The 20,434-nt window shown below is 35.7% G+C and overlaps 1 protein-coding gene across 1 annotated transcript in view; it reads left to right on the top strand.

The window, feature by feature from the left end:
- LCLAT1 (lysocardiolipin acyltransferase 1) overlaps positions 1-20,434 on the top strand; it is a 187,502-nt gene that overhangs the window by 77,343 nt on the left and 89,725 nt on the right. The window contains exon 3 of the mRNA XM_052649266.1: positions 4,898-5,096. Coding sequence (XP_052505226.1) covers positions 4,898-5,096 — 199 coding nt within the window. The remainder of the gene's footprint in view (positions 1-4,897; positions 5,097-20,434) is intronic.

Here is a 20,434-nt window from a genome sequence, read left to right as displayed (position 1 = left end):
AGGACAGTTAATATCACCTACCACAGAGTGTTATTGTGATGACTAGATGAGATACTGAATATAGGCTTTGCAATAAGGCAAAACCTTTACCTTCAAGTCCTGGGTGCCAGGTTAGCTCTGCTCCCTTATATTATGCAAGGACTCAGATTCCTTCCACCCAGCCTGGCATAGCATCTTCTTCTGTATGGTTAAGACTGTTCACTACCCCTTCTTTGCCCTACTCAGCAGGAAGTGAGGAGGGAAGGAAGTCCAGAGCAATAGCTTTGCATTTATACCAGTGAATTACAAGTTGTATATAATCTCTCTTGCTCACCACATATGTAAGAACAGCTAAAAGCTCTTATAGAATCTGGGAAGTGTTGGAAATGTAGTGTTTTGTTCTCTGGGTGGCCATGTACACAATTAAAATCTATTACTTTGGAAGAAATGCTGGATTTTATTGGACAAATTAATGGACAGATTTTGCCATAGCTGCTACTACTGCTATTACAACCAATAGCAACCAATACTGTTACAGCAGAATTATGTCATATCTATTTATCTTTGACAACTTCAATTCTGTACCCTAGAATGGATGAGGGGAGAGGTAAGAGTAAATGAATGAAATCGGAGTGGTCTGGTGCTAAATATGATTCTTGTGTTTAAAACCGCATGCAAATCAATAGTTTCATCTGATGGTGGGTTGGAGAAATCTGGTCCAACATTTAGAAAAACTGGCTAAGCTGTACTTACTGATGTGTGCTAGTCTCTTGTAGGTACATTTGTTTGAGATTTTCAAGGGTAATTTCAGCTATTCCTGACTGTTGCCTTATTACCTGTCTTGAGAACTTATCATAGAGACAAGATTCAACCACCATTGTAGTGTCAAATTGGTATATATTTGTAAAAACTTCTGTTACCCAACTCTTTCACTCACTGACTTGCTTGCTGGTAATGATATATCGAGCAGAGTCTTTCAGTTAGAAATCTATAGAAGTTGAATCCGTTGTAGCCAGGTTACAGGAAATCATGTTCTGATTTTGAGAAAGTGAATGTCTCTGTTAAAAAGAAATGAAGAAAAACTGTCATGGTGTCTTGATGATTTTTTATTTCATACTTTTGCAAAGTGCTAATGGAATTTCTGCTTTGAAGCAAATAGTACAATAGATCACTTTTTATTCAGAAGGAATTTTAGTTTTGTCTCCCCTATAGGTATACTTTATTTGAAATACTCTCAGTTAAAAATCATTTTTCACTAAAATTAGGGTAAATGCAGTCAGACTAATTATTGCTTCATAGAAATAATCACAAATTATTCTTTTGTATAATCTTTTGTAAGTTTTGCTTGTTCATTAAAATGATTTCATTGGCAAGATTTTTCTTATCTTACTATTTTTAACTAGTACATTTTCTGTTAAATGAGGTTCCACAGTAAAATTGTCTAGAATTTTAGAATTAGATGAGACCTAGAGGTCACCTAGTCTAACTTACCTGTGTGTCCAAGAATCCTTTCCCAAAGTCTGCAAAGTACTTGTAGTCTGCAAAGTAACCATTCATTCTCCTTTGAAATGTTTTTGTAATGAGAAGTACATGTCTTTGTTCATTTCATTTTTGGATGCTTCTGTTCAACATAATCAATACTGTCAGGTCAAACTTTGTTTGTGCCCAGAGAAATTTTTGCTTCTCAAAATTCTGAGTCTTTCCAACTGTCTGATTGTTAGCTAATTAATTACCAAGATTATGAGAACTACTTGGAGTTCTGTCCTTTCACCATAAATCATGTCCTAGGAATTTAGTGGTCATATTCTAATTTGCCATCTAGGACACATCTCTTCCTACAGCTTGCTGATTCCATTCCTGTTGTAGAACACAACAAGTATTCAACAAACATAGATGACTGAATATAATTTTTGTCTAGACTGCTGCTCTTAAAAAAGAGGGTCTTGGTCTTTGAGTGACTTGGGATTGTGCATCCTTCAATACCTAAGGATTTGAGGACCTGGGTCTACAGAGCCAAGGCAGACTTGATGATGAGGAATGTCACAGATCTTTCTTACATCAGGCTAAGTAAAGATCCACTGGAATGAATAGGAGCATGGGCATCATGGCAAAATGATTCTCTTTGATCATGAGGGTAACCCCTCATCTTTGTTTTCGTATACAGTGGAACACTTGGAGGTAGTAAACAGTGGTATATAAAAGATTCTCAGAAATTCCTCATATATTTCTAATTCTAGGTGAGATCTTTGATCAGTTAAATAAAAGTCCTGAGAATTATTACCACTCTTGGTTCAGACACACAGCATTATAAAATTTTATAAGATTAGTTTCTTACTGCTAAAACTTATCTTCTATACTAGAAAGAGAACAGATATAAGAAGAACAGTGTCTTTTTTTTTTTTAACAGTTTTTGATCTGTATTAGTTGAATTCTGAAATTCTTTATAAGCATTAGAACTTTGTCTCTGTACAGTGTATTTGTTAGTCGGCTTTTGCAGGAGCTGTAAATAATGTTGACTAGATATGTCTTTTCTGGCATTAAAAATGATTAATGTGAACTAGAGCTCTAGGTTGTCCAGAAGGTTATATATTATAACTCTCAAGCACATTCTGATAGAGTTCTGGATGGCAGGAAAGAGAATACTTTATGATATGCTCCTCAACAAACAGTCTGGGATTTTTTACTTTTGACATTTACTATAATGAAAAGCTAAAGATTGTTTTGGGATCCATAGGAAACACATATTAGAAATTTCACATGTAAGGCTAGAGTTGATGTTTGGGATTTATAGACTTAAGATTTTCATCTCTTTTCTATAGTACAACATGGGCTGTCCCAGGTGGCACAGCTGTAAAGAATCCGCCTGCTGATGTGAAAAACAGGGATTCTCCATGGGGGTCCCAAAGAGTTGGGCATGACTGAGTGACTGAGCATACAAACTACACAATTAGTAATCAACTTCCTCTTTTGACTCTTAAAGGAAGGGTTCCTGTAGTTTAGTTATCTGCACACTCTGAAAATTATATATTGTATTTGGAATGCAGAGTGGAGCCAATCCAAATTAACCTTGGATGGTGACTTCATACACATCACCTGGGCCAAGACATATAATTCAGTGATTTCATTTTGGTAGTTGACAGCCCTTTACGCCTGTAAGTGGAAAATGGATATTTCTTGCTGTGGGTCCAAGTCTAGAGGACTCCTCCCTGATCTTCTCCATCCTGAAGTCTCTTCTACATTGGAATTTAGCTTTCCAAACTTTTGAGGGAGGAGATTATAATTATTTGAGTGGTTATGGACGCTTTAGGAAATTTAACAAGAAGCACAGGCATTTTTTAGCTACTTTAGCCTAAATGATCATGTTTTACATCTTAACACTCTGACTCTGTAATACTTTGGATATAATAACAAACGTATCTAATCTTTTAGTTTTTAGCTTATATTCCTTTTAACCTGTTTTTTTTCTTGGTCCTATTTGAAGTCCTATTGTTCTCTTGTATGTTTTTTAAAAAGCTCTTTTTGGAAATATAATGAAAAATTAATAAAACATGAAAGCACTTTAATTATTTTATTAAAGTATAAATATCAACTGGGTCAGGAAATAGAAAATTGTCAGCAAACCACCTAGCTTCTCAGTCACAAAACCCTTTTCAACAGAGGGAATATCCTGACTTTTAGTTATTTCGTTGCTCTTCTTTTTAATTTTGCCACCTGTATATTTACCCCTGGGCTTCCCTGGTGGCTCAGTGGCAAAGAATCTGCCTACCATTGCAGCAGACACGGGTTCAATCCCTGGGTCAGGAAGATCCCCTAGAGAAGGAAATGACAGCCGCACTCCAGTATCTTGCCTGGAAAATCCCAGGGACAGAGAAGCCCGGTGGGCTGCGGTCCATGGGGTCACAAAGAGTTGGACGCAACTGAGCATGAACTGAGCACGCAAGCATATTTACCCTGGAATATCGTAGTTAGTTTGTTTTAGAAAGTTTTACATATGGACAATTATTATGTTCTTGTTTTGTTTCTCAACATTATGCTTGTATGTTGTCCATGTTGCTACTGATACCCATAGTTTATTTATTTTCACTGTTGTATTATATCCCGTTGTATGACTATACCATAGTTTGCTTATTTGCTACATTTTGATCAAAGTTTTCTTAATATTGCCAAAGAGAACTTTTTATTTTCTTTTATCTGCCATGGACCAGTTTTCTTTCCCTAAGTTTATTCTTGGAAATTATTCAGAAATTTAAATGGGCATTGCAGTCAGTAATCAGGGCTTCTTAATATCTGTTATTGTTCTTTCAAGAACCTCAGTTTATAACTTATTCTAAATATTTCATATATAATTATGTCTCTCCATCAGTAAAGTTAAGTAAATTCAGCAAATATTTGAGCATCTCCTATGTGTCAAGCACTGTGGCTGCAGTACTTTAGTAAATATACATTGCTTATATATTTAAAAAATAAATACATGTATTTGTTTAAAAGAAACCATACTACAAAGAGGTATAAAATGAAAAATTTCACTGTTCCCTCAGTCATACATCCAGCATTAAATTTCTTGACTATTCTTTTATTTAAAAATGTAATAATCTTATATATCTGTAGACTTAAAAAATTACACAGTGGAGATCTTGTTGTATGCCTTTTGTACTTTTCATCTTAATAATTTATCTTGAAGATTTCATTGAAAGTTAGTATTTTTAAGTTAGGGAACTGCTGGAAGCTTAAATTAATAGAACTGAAAATACAAACAGTACTTTGTTCCAGATTAATTTATTATAGAAGCAAGAATAATGGGGGGAAATATGCTTTTGACTTAATAGAAATCAGATTTATTTATAGGACATGATAAACTTTTACCTATGGAAAATCATAACTTTAAATTGTTAAATATCTATGTGGTTTTTTTCTGTAGGCGTTGCTGGAGACCATGCTTGGTGTGAAAGTGGTTATAACGGGTGATGCATTTGTTCCTGGAGAAAGAAGTGTCATTATCATGAATCATCGGACAAGAATGGACTGGATGTTCCTATGGAATTGTCTGATGAGATATAGCTACCTCAGATTACAGAAAATTTGTCTCAAAGCCAGTCTCAAAAGTGTTCCTGGATTTGGTAGGTTTACATAAATTCTTTTAAGTTGTTTATTTATTTTATATGTGATGTACTCAAAAACTACAGAATAACTTACTAAATTCCACTTAAGTACTAAAGCCATTTCCATTTTTTTCCCCTCCCTAGCCAAAAACAGATCACCAGTTTTTCTTTTTCCTTAGGGGATAATAGATTATTTTCATCTCTTTTTTTGAAAAGTCTTATGTTGAAAGAGAATAAACTATTCTTAAGGAAGTATATATGGTCCCAGAAGGACAAAAATTTGAAGGATATGAATTAATAGTTCAGTAACTTATTTCATGCCATACTTATGGTAATTTAGACCAGAAACTGGTCTGTGCTGATAAGATACTTGAAAGGACCTGATTCCCTCACATTAATCTAATATAATAGTAATGAATACCCTTTGGTTCCAAGAAGCATACCAGGTGCCATTGTTTTCTGAACTTACCTAATCTATCATTTTTAAATTCCTAGAAATGTTTACTTTCCATAGTTAGAAATGCAGTGTGTTCATTGAGTAGTGGATAAGTATGGATTTTTCAGCATTGCTTAATTGCCCTTCTCTCCTTAATGTGAAGAGAAGGGGTAAGGAACAGACAAAAATGTATTCAAACCTATTGTTCACATATGAGTGAATGAAGCACCCACTAAATTCCCTGACAGCCTCATCCATTACATCTGTACTTCTTTGGTTTTCTATGTAATATTTCTTATTTGAATTCTTTGCTCTCTAAACCATGTCCCTATCAATAGTTTACTGAAACTGTGTAGGATTTTGACAGCAAAGGGCAGGCATTGTCCTCAGGACAGGCTGGTAAGAAATATTGCCTGTTTGTGTTTTACTTGTCTTCATGCTTATAGTTTTGTCTTTGTCACATAACAGTATTATAGTGTCAGTATAGTCAGACTGTTTAACTCATTATTGACCCAGGAGATTTTCACAGAAACTAAATGCCCATGGCTGGCAATTTGTTACGTAAATAAATATTGAAACATCTCCATTCAATAACATTCGGTAACAAAAGACATATTAATACATCTCTGTTCAATAATACATTAAATGTCAACTTTCCCTGGAGCAAACATCTCTATAGAACCAGCAGAAAGCTGCAACATTTTACAACATAGCGCCAAAATTCGTATAACAGCCTATCCACAGTACCTTACTGGTGGAAGCTGTCACTGTTCTTAAAGAGACTAGGGGAGGAAGCATACACATCACCTCTTGATGGCAGAAATGTCAAAGATTTTTCAGTGTTTTAAAAACTGCCACATTCATCAAGAATGATAATGTCTTGTTTATCATTCCTTATTCTACATAAATATATTAACAGAATATTAATATTACGTGAATGAGCTTGAAAATGTATGTGAAATTAACAAGTGACATTGAGAAAAATACAAATGACAAAGAAAAAATTAAAACAGCTTTGTGTTTAATAGATTGAATCCATAATAAAAAGCATTCCCAGAATAGTTTTTGGAGGACAGTAGCAGCTGCCTGATTTTCCTTATCCTTAAAAAAAAAAAAAAAAAAAATTCATCCAATCAACAAACAGAGGAAATACAACCACATATCACTCATCTCTTCAGCATGATCAGGAGACAAAGAAGGCATTTAGAAGGTATGGTATTAAGTAGAGAAATAAAAAGTCTAAAAGAGTTCTCCCATCCATCACTGCAAACCTTTGGGTTCTAAGAGTGAAGAAAGGCTTAAGAGTAAAGGCATTGACAACTTAGAAGAAGCACAGACAAAAGCATCCCCAGAAAGATTCCAGTCTAATGCTGAATGCCCAAATACCAACTGAACACGGGTCAGGACATAGTAGCTCATAGCACAAAATATAGGAAAGTGATTAGAAGGAGAGTGAGACCTGAAGATGCCTCAGAGAAGCATTGCTTCTGAGGGGGAATCAATCAGATATATAGAGATGGGGTAAACTTCCCTTGGAAGTGTGGCAGTGAAGGAAAAGGAAATTGAAGATCTGGCAGGAATAAAAAAGAAACATGAAATAAAAACCTTTGCTCACCCCATGCAAATTATGCACCCTAACTCCATAACCATAAAAAAAAGTAGAGGGGAGACCTGAAAAACCAAAAAGTCAAAAAATGTACACCATAACACAGCACTCTAAATTGAATGAATTATTAAATAAGCATTTGACGATTTTGTTTTTTTAAAAAATTTTTGAGAAATACAATGAATAGTAATGGACAAGAAAATTAGAAATATGTCAACTGAATTCAAGCAAAAAGAAAAAATTAAAAAGCAAAATCAGAAATAGTGAATTATGAAATACCCAAGAGGAAACAGAGTAAAATGACTCAGTGGTGAAAAGCTGGAAGCATGTCCTCTAAGATCAGGAACAAAACAAGGATGTCCACTCTCACCTCTTTCTTTTGGCCATGCCAGGCAGCTTGCGGGATCTTGATTCCCTGTCCAGGGATTTGAACCTGGCAGTGAAAATGCTGAATCCTAACCACTGGACCTCCATGGAATTCCCATACTCTTGCCACTTCTATTCAACATAGTTTTGAACGTCCTAGCCATGACAGTCAAACAAGTAAATAAAAGGAGTCAGAACTGGAAAAGAAGTAGTAAAACTGTCACTCTTTGCAGATGATATGATACTACATAAAGGAAAAAATCCTAAAGATGCTACCAGAAAACCACTAGAGCTCATCAGTGAATTTGGTAAGGTTGCAGGTTACAAAGTTAATACACAGAAGTCTCTTGAATTTCTACATATAACAACAAAAGATCAGAAAGAAAAATTAACGAAACAATTCCATTTATCATCATATGAGAATACTAAGTACCTAGAAGTAAGCCTATTTAATGAGGCAAAGGATTTGTACTCTGAAAAGCGCAAGATGCTGATGAAAGGAAGCAAAGATGACACAAACAGATGGAAAGATATACCATGTTCTTGAACTGGAAGAATCAATATTGTCAAAATGACTGTTCTACCCAAGGTAATCTACAGATTCAATGCAGTCCCAGTGGCATTTACCACAGAACTAGAACAAAAAAATTTTAGATTTGTATGGACATACACAGGACCTCGAACAGCCAGAGCAGTCTGGGGAAGAAAAACAGACGGAGGAGTCAGGCTCCCTTACCTCGGAATATACTGCAAAGCTACAAAAAAAGAAATATAGATCAGTGGAACAGGATAGAAAGCCTAGAAATAATCCCACACAGCTATGGTCAATTAATCAACGACAAAGGAGATAAGACTACACAATGAAGGAAAGACAGTCTCTTCAATAATCAGTGCTGAGGAAACTGAACAGCTACATGTAAAAGAATGAAATTAGAACATTCTCTTAACACCATACACAAAAATAAACTTAAGATGGATCGAAGACCTAAATGTAAGGCCAGACACTATAAAATTCTTATAGGAAAATATAGAAAGAACACTCTTTGACATAACTTGCAGCAGTATCTTTTTCAGTCCATCTCCTATTACTGAAAATTTTAAAAACTAAATGAAACCTCATTAAACTTTTTTTGCATAGCAAAGAAACCCATAAACAAAAAGACAGCCCATAGAATGGGAGAAAATATTTGCAAAGGAAGTCACCAACAAGATTAACCTCAAAAATATACAGTTTATATAGCTCCATGTCAAAATAAAACAACCCAATCAAAAAAAAAAAAAGGCAGAAGATCTAAACAGACATTTCTCCAAAGAAGACATGTAGATGGTGAAGAGGCACATGAAAAGATGCTCAACATCACTAATTATTAGAGAAATGCAAATCAAAACTGCAATGAGGTATTACTTGACACCTGTCAGAATGGCCATCATCAAAAACTCTACAAACAATAAATGCTGAAGAGACTAGAGAAAAGGGAACCCTTCTATACTGTTGGTGGGAATGTGAATTGGTACAACCACTATGGAGAACAGTATAGAGGTGCTTAAAGAACTAAAAATAGAACTTCAGTGTGATCCAGCAGTTCCACTCTTTGGCATGTATCTAGAGAAGACCATAATCCAAAAAGATACATGCACCCCACTGTTCAATGCACCACTATATATAATAGCTAAGACATGGAAGCAACTTAAGTGTCCATCAACAGAAGAATGAATGAAGAAGTGGTGCATATATAAAATGGAGTATTACTCAGACAAAAAATAACAAAATAATGCCATTTGCAGCAACATGGATGGACCCAGAGATTATCATACTCTGGATTACTTAGAGAAATACAAATATCACTTATATGTGGAATCTAATATTTTTTTTAAAAGATAAAATGAACTTATTTACATAACAGAAACAGACTTACAGATATCAAAAACAAACTTACGGTTACCAAAGGGGAAATGTGGGAGGCAGGGCAGAATAAATCAGGAGCTTTGGATTAACATATACAAACTATATAAGACAACCACAAGGACCTCCTTTAGCACAGAGAACTCTGTTTGTTTAATATTTTGTGATAACCTGCATGAGACAAGAATCTGAAAAAGAATGAACATGGATATAACTGAATCACTTTGCTGCACACCTGAAACTAATAACAACATTGTAAATAAACTATACTCCAACAAAATTTTTTAAAAAGAATGGAAAGGAGGAACAAGAAAAAAAATGTCAGAGGAAGTAGTTGAAATGAAAGATAGTCATAGTTATTCTAACATCTATATAACTGGAGCCTCTAAAGGGTCCATCAAAACAGTGTAACTTAAGTATTACAAGGGTTATATTTAAAAGTATTACCAAGAGAAATCTTGGGCATAAAAGATGAATGGAGAGGCACTTCCAGCATGACAGCGTGAGGAGCTCTGTATACCCACTTCCCAGTGAAACTGGAAAATCTAAAGTAGCAGTCATTTAAAGTCTCTGGAAATGGTCTGAAAGGCATACAGAAAATGAAAATACATTTATTCAAGAAAATTTAAACCACGATTTGTCAAGAACAATGAGAATCTGTGTTTTTTAAAACAAGACACACTCGTTTTCTCCCACCTCCCAGTTCAGCCTGACAGAAACTCTGTCCCATACTGGTGCAGCCAAGAACACAGGGTGACCCACAATCGGGAAATCTGAACTTCTCCCTCAGGAGTATAGGATTTGAACCTCACATTTAGCTCCCCAATTTTAACACTGACACCTGAGAGAGGAGTCTTCGAAACATCTAACTTTGAAAACCAATAGTTTTACATCTGTGAGTCTCATATAGGATAAATAGGAAACTAAACCTATATAAAATAGGATAGTGAAATAATTTTTAAAGGGCTCTTGCATACTTGTGTTCCTGTACTCCCGGATCCAGTGCAAAGGCAGCTGAATAGAAAGCACCCAGTCTTGCTGTGAAAGAGGGCCTATCTGTGAAAGATTTGCTTGTCTTCCTTGCTGTAGCCAGAGGGGCAGGGTTCTAATAAAACACACATCTAAGGGCACTGTAATCCTCTCCAGAGACCTTGGAGGGTGGTCACCAGTGTCTCTGAGAAGGGAGCTTATATACTTGTCTGGCACTCTGACTTTATGGCTGTTACCCAGAGAATACATCCCTTGGGAGTCTGGCTCTTATAACCAGAGGTTTGTGTTCAGGGGTGGGGGTGGGGACAGTGGGATGGTAGCAACCAAAGAAGAAACAGTTCTTAGCTAACCATTGCTCTAGGGCTCAGTGTGGAGGGAACAGGCAGAAAAGCCCATCTCCAAGTCTTCTCCTAAAAGAAGAGAAGTATATTTGCATAATTTAAAAGCTGCTGTCTGAGGGTGTGACTTCCAGTTGGCCTGAATCAAGGTGTTGACATCCTCTCTATTGGCACATCTGTCCTCAACTACTGGGAGCCACTAAGAATAGAGTAGGTAGGCTGCTTGGACAATCACAGAAGGTGAGACAACCAAGAGCTAGAGTATGGTTGAATGGTTCATATCCTACACGAGGACACTCCTTCAAGACTGAGAGGGGTAGGTGTTTTATCTAATGCATAAAAATGAACACAGTCAAGGAAAATGAAGAGACAGAGGAATATATTCCAAATGGCAGAACAAAATAAAACCTTAGAAAAAGACCTAAATGAACTGGAGAGGAGTGATTTACCTGGTGGTAAAAAGTTCAAAACAGTAGTCCTAGAGATGCTCACTGAGCTCAGGAGAACAATACATGAGAAGTTTATAAGAAAGAACTCACAGTGCTGGAGAACTCAGTAACCGAACTGAAAACATAGGAGTGTAACAGTTTAGATAAAGCAGTAGAAGAGGTCAGTGAACTTGAAGATGGAGCCATACAATTTTCCAATCAAGGCAGCAAACAGAAAAAATGAAAGAGTGAAGATAACTTAAGGGAACTATCCCTGGAGATTCCCATGGACAGCCCTAGCAGGCTACAGTTTATGCGGTTGCAAAGAGTCAGACACAACTGAGCAACTAACACTACTGCTTCTACTAAGGGAATTACGGGAAATATCAAGAGGCCTTACATTTGCATTACAGGGGTCCCAGAAGGAGAGGAGAAAAGGGAAAGGGCAGAAAACTTATTTGAAGAAACAGTCGCTAAAAACTGCCCCAACCTGGGGAAGGAAACAGTTCCAAAGAAGATGAACTTAACGTCAAGAAGATGACTCATGTCAAGACACATAATTAAAGTGTTGAAATCCAAAGACATGGAGAGAATTTTAAAAGCATCAAGTGCAAAACATGTTATGTACAAGGGAATTCCCATAAGATCATCAGCTTATTTTTCAGAAGCACCTTTGCACACCAGAAGGGAGTGACATGCTATATTCAAAGTGCTGAAATTTTAAAACTGCCAAACAAGAAGACTGTATCTGACAAAGTATCTCCTTCAGAATTGAAGGAGAGATACAGATAAGCAAAAGCTCAAGGAGTCCATCACCTCTAGACTGGCCTTACAAAGAAATGTTAAAGGGACTTCTTTAGGCTGAAAAGAAAAGGTGCTAATTAGTACTGGGAAACAATAAATATCCTTGATAAATACAAATATATAGTAAAATTTAGAATAATCTAATGTTGTAAGGTTTGTGAGTTAACTACTTCTAAAGCTAAAATAAATTTTAAGACAGAAGTATTAACAATAATTGTAACTACAGTAATTAAGGGATACAGAAGATAAAATGATGTAAATTGTGACCTCAGAAACAAAATATGGAGTAGTAAAAATGTATAGCCTTAGAATGTGTTCCAAATTAAGTTGTTATTAACTTAAAACAATATTATTTTATGTCTCATAGTAACCATAAAGCAAAAATCTATAGTGGATGCACAAATGATCGAGAATAAGGAATCTAAGCCCACCACTACTGAAAATCACAAAGGAATAAAGCAAGAGGGAGGTGGGAGTGGGGTTCAGAATGGGGAATATGTATACACCTGTGGCGGATTCATGCTGATGTATGGCAAAACCAATACAATATTGTAAAGTAATTAGCCTCCAATTAAATAAATTTAAATTTAAAAAAAAAGGAATGAAGCAAGAGAGAAAGAAAGGAACAAAAGAATTCTAAAACAGCCACAAAGCAACCAAATGGCAGTAAGAACATAGCTATCAGTAATTAAAAGATAATCCATGCAGCAGAAATAAAAAGAAAGCTGAGTTAGCTGTATTTCATATCAGACAAAACAGACTTTAAGACAGTCTTTGATAAAAGACAGGGTCATTACATAATGATGAAGGGGTCAGTCCAACGACAGGATGTAACATATGTAAATATTTATGGATCCAACATAGGAACACCTAAATGTATAAAAAAATATTAACAGACCTAAGTGAGAAATAGCAGTAATTAATAGTAGATGACTTTCATCAATGGGTGGTCATCCAGACACAAAATTAATAAGGAAACATTGGCCGTAAGTCCAATTGGTCTAATATAGTTTATAATAGACATATAAAACATTCCAAATTCCATGGACTGTGCAGTCCATGGGTCACAAAGAGTCGGACACGACTGAGCGACTTTCACACACACACACCATTCAAAAGCAATAAAATACACACTTCTCTCATTTTCCCATGGAATATTCTCCACAATAGATCATATGTTAGGCTGCAAAACAAGTTTTATTACATTGAAGAAGATTGAAATCACGTCAAAACAAGTTTTATTACATTTAAGGAGATTGAAATCACGTCAAGGAAACTTTCAATCATAGTGCTATGAAACTAGAAATAAATTATTTGAATTTTTCCAGTTATTTTCTTATATGTGGAAATTAAATAACGTGCTGCTGAATAACCTATGGGTCAAAGAAGAAATTAAAAGAGAAATTTAAAAATACCTTGAAACAAATGGAAATACAACACACCAAAACTTATGGGATGCATTAAAAAGTAACTCTAAGAGGGGAATTCAATAAACAACCTATCTTTACACCTCAGGGGATTAGGAAAAAAAAAAGACCAAATGAAGCCCAAAGTTAGAAGGAAGGAAATAAGTTAGAAGGCAGGAAAGAAAAAAATGGAAGAAGGACTAAAAAGACAACAAAAAAGATCAGTAAAATTAAGTTGTTCTTTTGAAAAGACAAAATTGACAAAGCTTTTGCTAGACTCACCAAGAAAAAGAGGACACAAATAAATCAGAAATGAAAGCGAATAGGCATCTGATACCACAGAAACACAAGAAATCATGAGAGACTGCTATAAATAATTATTATATGTCAATAAGTTGGACAAGCTAGAAGAAATGGATGAACTCCTAGAAACATGACTTAGTGAGACTGAATCAAAGAAACAGAAAGACTGAACAGAGACACTACTAGTAAGGAGATTGAATCAGTAATCATAAACCCCCCAACAAACAGAAGTCTAGATGACTTCAGTGGTGAATTCCTACCTAATATTTTTTAAAAAATAATGCTAATCCTTCTCAGTCTCTTCCAAAAAATTAGAAGAGAAGGGAACACGTCTAAAGTCATTTTATGAGGCCAGCGTTACCTCAATACCAAAACCAAAGATGCCACAAAAGAAAATTATAGGCCAGTATCCCCAATGAACATAGATGTAAAATTCCTGGACAAAATATTAGCAAACAAAATTCAGCAATACACTAAAAGGATAATGCATTATGATCAAGTGAAATTTATCCTAGGGATGCAAAAATGATTTGACATCTGTAAATCAGTCAGTGAGATATACCACACTGGCAAAAGGAAGGATAAAAATTATCATCTCAATACATGCAATAGAGGCAATAACAAGAAAAATATTTGTCAAAATTTAACATACTTCAGTGACTAAAACTCCCAATATGACAGGTATAGAAGAAATGTATTTCTAAAGGCCATCGATGACAAGCCCATAGTTAACATCAGACTTAATAGTAATGAAAACTTCTAAGTTCAGGAATAAGACAAGGATGCCCATACTATCCATTTTTATTCAACATTATATTGGAAGTTCTAGCCAGAGCAATTAGGCAAAATTAGCATCCAGAATGGAAAAAAGTAAAACCATCACTATTTGCAAATATCATATTACATATAGAAAACTCTTAAGACTCCCACAAAAACTGTTAGGATACGTGAATTCAGTGGGGTTGCACAATACAGAATTAATACACAAAAATCTGTTGCATTGCTATGTGCTAATAACAAACTAATCAGAAAGAGAAACTAAGAATATAACCCCATTTACAATTCCATCAAAGAGTAAAGTAGGAATAAATTTAACCAAGAAGGTGAAATACCGAAAATTATACAATATTGATGAAAGAAGTTGAAGAAGACAAATAAGTGTAAGGATATTTTATGCTGTGGATTGAAAGCATGGTTTTCAATTTGAAATTGTTTCAAAAACAATTTCATAGTTTTCATAGCTGGCATTTTTTTGACAGAATATAACAAACAGTCCTAAAGTTTGTATGAAACTGCAAAGGCTCAGAATAGCTAAAGCAATCTTGAGAAAGAAGAACAAAGCTACAGGTATAATATTCCCTGATTTTAGGCTATACTATAGAACTAGAGTAATCAGAACAGTATGGCATTGGCACATAAACAGACAAATAGATCAATACAACAGAATACTGCCCAGAAATAAACCCACACATATATGGTCAATTAATTTATGACAGAAGAACCAAGAGTATACAGTAAAGAAGGGATAGTCTTTTCAATAAAAAGTATTGTGAAAACTGGACTACTATCTACACCATATACAAAAACTAACTCAAAATGGAATAAAGACTTGAACATAAGGTCCTGGAATAAAAAATAGGTGGCAAGCTCCTAGACATTAGTCTTGGTGATGATTTTTTGGATTTGGTACCAAAAGCAAAGGAAACAAAAGCAAAAATAAGTTGTACTACCTCAGACTGAAAATATTCAGCACAAGAAAGGAAACCATCAACAAAATAAATAGGCAGCCTCTGGAATGGGAGAAAAATATTTGCAAATCATATTATCTGACAAAGGGTCAATATTCAAAATATATGAAGAACTCACAGAACTCAATAACAAAATAACAGTTCAATTAAGAAATGGGCACAGAACATAAATGGACATTTTCCCAAAGAGATGTACAGATGGCCAACAGGTACATGAAAATGTGTTCAACAGCACTAATCATCTGGGAGATGCAAATCAAAAGCCATGAGATACCACATCACACCTGTTACAAGGGCTGCAGTCGGATGTAGAGAAAAAGGAACCCTGGTGCACTGTGGATAGGAATGTACATTGACACATACATGGTGGAAAACCATACAGATTAAAAATGGCACTACCATATGATCCAGCAATTCTACTTCTGGATATTTATTGGAAGAAATCAAACACACTAACTTGAAAAGATATCTGCCTCCCATGATTATTGCAATGTTATTTACAATAACCAAGAGATGGAAACAACTTGTGTCCATTGGTAGATGAATCGATAAATAAAATGGTAAATATAGACAGTGGCATATATTATTCAGGTATAAAAAAGGATATTCTGTAATTTGTATCACCTGGATAGACTTTGAGGGCATCATGCTAAGTATAAAGTAAGATAGAAGAGAATTCCATGTGATCTCACTTACATGTGCAGTCCCCCCAAATAAAACAACGCAAACCCAAAAGAACCTGAACTGAATATAGAGAATGGATGGTGGTTGTTAGAGGCTAGGATTTGGGGATGGGCAAAATGGGTGAGGTTGGTAAGAAGGCACAAATTTCCAGTCATAACATAAATAAGTTATGAGGATGTAATGTATAGCATGGTGACTGTAGTTAATAATATTCTACTGTATGTTTGAAAGTTTCTGAGAATAGATGTTAAAAATTCTGGTCTTAAGAAAAACATCTGTAACTACATGCGGTTATAGATGTTAACTTAGACCTACTGTGTCATCATTCTGTGAGTATACATATATGGAATCATTTTGTTGAACACCTAAAACTGTTATGCCTAATGTTATTTGTCTCTTATATCTCAGTTTAACAAAGAAGTAATACAGCTTTATTGGGTGATTGTAAATATTAAATTAAATGCCAGTACAGTATTGCTGCTGCCTTTTATTTCTGTAGTTCCTTTTGGGACATCTACACTCTCACCTTTTGCATTACAGAGATCTGTATCAGACCTCTGATTTTTCCAGTGTCTCACAGACCCACATTCTCTTTTCCTGACCACCTAATTTTTACTTCCTCCTGCTCTACAGTGGTATAGTCATTTTTAACATTGTTAAACTGTCTCTTCTCATTTTGAGCTCTTATGTATTTTGTTCTTAGCTATCCCATTTTCTTATCCCCAAAGTTACAAGCTTCTTATAGAGTGTCTTTCATATTGTGGGCCCATAAAGTGTATGTAGACTTGATAGGATTTCCTGAAAAGGCAAACCATTAATGAGAACAGATGGATTGAAGAAAACCCAATTTTAGAATCTTTAAAGTGAATAAGTGCAAAGTAAATTAAGCAAGGCAAAAGTGTAAGCAGGAAAAATAAAACAGAGTGTGTCTGCAAATGGAGTATTAAGGTTGGACTTTGCAGGAGAAAATGAAAAAAAAGAAAAAGAATGGATGTGTCTTACTGGTGAGCTCCATCCTGCTTCAGACTTTGCTAGACTTAGCTTGCTGACAGTTGCCATGACCTTAGAGTGTATTTAACGTTGCTATTTATAATCATTTCTAAATAAATGTTTGCTTACCAGAGTTTGGAATATAATCATCTGGTTCTTTTAGTTCATTTACAAATGACTAAAGGGAAGTGAAAATATCTGTAGTATCCATTTGGAGAAGGGATGAGAATTTAGAATTTGGAAATTTTTTCCTAAAGTATGTAAGTAACAGACGTTATGTAAGAAATCATTAAGACTGTGTGGATTCCAGTTCAAGTAGTGAAGAGTTTTGGTAAGCTAAGTAAACAGTTTAGAGTCTCCTAAGTTATGTGAAATTAGATTTCGAAGAAAAATGTCAGATAGTTAGATTTCAACTGTCTGTAATGGTGATTTAGACCTAGATTTTCACTTTTAGATAACTTCATAACTACTTAGTAACAGTGAGGGAAATACTAAACCCAAAGGTGTCATAAAAAGTCCATTTGCCTGATGTTTTTGTACCAAGAAATTCATGTGCCATTTGGCCCACCTGGCTCACGGCTCCTTGGGTTTTTCTGGATTGCTTACTAATCACACTTGACTGGCAAAGAGAGTTTGGGGCTTTTAGAAAGCACAAAAAGAGGAGTAACATTAAAGAGATAGTGATTTAAAAAGTGTCCAGGTCATGGATTCAACTAAAAATCTACCTCACATACCTCATGGTTTCAACGTAGATTGTCATAGAATCCTGCTGTTGTCAAACTGCAACATAAGAATTGTGGCAAAAACTTGGAACCACCACAAATTGTGAAATTTATCTAGATTGTTCAGGATGAGACCAAGAAGAAGTGAGAAGTAACCACATGACTTCTGATGAATGCTTTTATCCATTCTCAGTGTGTTCAAGGCATGCAAAGTCTGAATGAAGCCTCAGAGGCTCCTGTGGGTCCTGCTTTAGCAAGACATTTGAAACTGGGTCAGACACCACTTCTCCTAAGTCTGACCTCCCTGAATATAACCTGTCTGACAAAATATTAAGCATTTTTTGGTCAAATCTGATTTACAAAAATAACTGGAATTTTAAAAAATTGCCCTTGGTGTTGTATATGCATTCTCCTTTTTTCAAAGATCATGAATAGAAACTACTTGGTTAAAAGCTGTTGTCCACCTTGCCCAAAACACTGGCGAAACAGTGATTATAGTGCATACTGCTGTTACACATGAACATGCAACAAAACAGGGATCATACATGAGTTGGGAAGGTAATCCATTTTATGGTGTCAAGTTTTCAGTTTTCACTGTATTTCATTAACTATTTATGTTAGATATAAATTCACTTAAAGATGTTTCTCACACAGTTTTAAGAGTCACTAAATTCACTGAAGTCACCTAAATTTTATTATCTGTTGTATATTAACACCTAGGGCTTCCCAGGTGATGCTAGTGGTGAAGAACCTCCCTGCCAGTGTAGGAGATTTGAAAGAGATGTGGGTTCGATCCCTGGTAAAATCCCCTGAAGGAGGAAATGGCAGCTCACTCCAATATTCTTGCCTGGAGAATCCCATGGACAGAGGAGCCTGTGGGCTACAGTCCATAGGGTCACAAAGAATTGGATACAACTGAAGCGACTTAGCATGCATGTATATTAAGTACAAAGAATGGATAATTTTCTATTTGAAATATTGTGTTTATAATACTGGGCACCAAACTTAACTCCAGGGAGAAGGGAAACTCTCCACTTCCTACCCAGCTTCGTCCTGATTAAAATGGACATTCACAAAGACTAGAACCATCTTTAAGCCATAAATATCTTTGATATCATCCAATTTGGTGGACGCCCCTAAGATGGGGATATTATATTATCCCCCTGGAGGAGGAAATGGCAACCTACTCCAGTGTTGTTGTCTGAAAAATCCCATGAACACAGGGGCCTGGCAGGCTACAGTCCATGGAGTCACAGAGAATCGGACACAACCGTGTGAATGAGCACACATCATTTTTACCACAGGTGGTTTTTTTTAGCACACTGTCAATGTTATAAACAGGCTATATATCATGCATCTCATACTTATATAAATTCAGTAGTTTTACATGAATTGACAGAGTTCTCTATCAACTGACCAACTCCCTGTCATTCATGTTTTGGCTGAAATGTCTCAGCCTTTTATGTCATCCACAGCACTAATAAGCTCCCACCCCTCAGTACCAGGTTAATATCTGAAGTTTTCAGTAACCCTCCATTTTCTTTTTTCTGCTATCAATAGAAAGTGTCACTTTTTATAAACTTCAAGATTAATTCAACTCATCTTAAAAACGCATTGATTGCCTCTGACCCCTTCACTGTTTCACTTTGTTATGTTTCCCAGGATCAAAGAGAATACACAGCTTGCTGGGCACATTAACATAAGTTTCAGAGGCAACTATTAGAGCAAATAAAACATTTTTATGCAATTCTTTCTCAAAATTTCCTCCCAATTATGAAAAACAACACACCCGAATCCTCTTTTCAAATTATAGAAAGACATAAACATAGAATTACCCACCGGGACCGCTGTTCTTGGTATAGTGTGGACCCTTTCTGAATTTAACATTTCATGCCTTTCTTCTGTTTTACAACTCAAGAGAAAAGATGAATACATTCCTAGATTGAAGACTCTCCACAAGAGTCAGTAACAGCCCACTCCTGCCAGTTTCTTTGGTACACCTGAGACATCAGTTTTATTACCTTCGTTAAGTGAGCCTAGTCCCCCTGAGTTAACAGCTGCTGAGGATCTCTACAGCAAATATATTTGAAGCTCCCTCTGTGACCCTTTTTTCAAAGGGCGCTTCTACTCAAGGATTCCTGAACGTTTAATGACTAAACGGTAGATTGATTATCTTATTGCTTCCTACTGTATCTAAATCATGGAAGGTCTCATAGCAGCTTTCTTTCCTGTGTTGTGGCATCTATTACAAAATATCTAAGGCCAGAGAAGATGTTTCACTGTTTTTAACAATGTATTTCTATGATAAGCACATCCCATGAAAGCACATGAAAATACCCCATATTGCCTTTCTCAGCCTTCTATCAGCCATTTCCACCAAAGGCATGTAATAGGGAGACTTCTTGTTAGGAGGCCCTGGGAAGGATTTTCTTCCTTAATAAAATAGGTTCATCAAGGGACAATGCCATTCCTTTCCTACTTTGGGACATTATTGTGAGAACACATCATACTTGGAGCTGCTGCAGCCATCTTGCATACAAGAGGATGGCCAAATAGAAATGTGAGACTAGTTTCTGAACCAGCCTTGGGGCCAGACTTCACTTTATGTGAGATACGTACACCTAGGGTGTAA

This window comes from Budorcas taxicolor, chromosome 11 (genome assembly GCF_023091745.1).
Source record: "Budorcas taxicolor isolate Tak-1 chromosome 11, Takin1.1, whole genome shotgun sequence".
NCBI classification, from domain to species: domain Eukaryota; kingdom Metazoa; phylum Chordata; class Mammalia; order Artiodactyla; family Bovidae; genus Budorcas; species Budorcas taxicolor.
The sequence above is the reverse complement of the archived record's forward strand: the minus strand, read 5'-3'. Positions and strand labels throughout refer to the sequence as shown.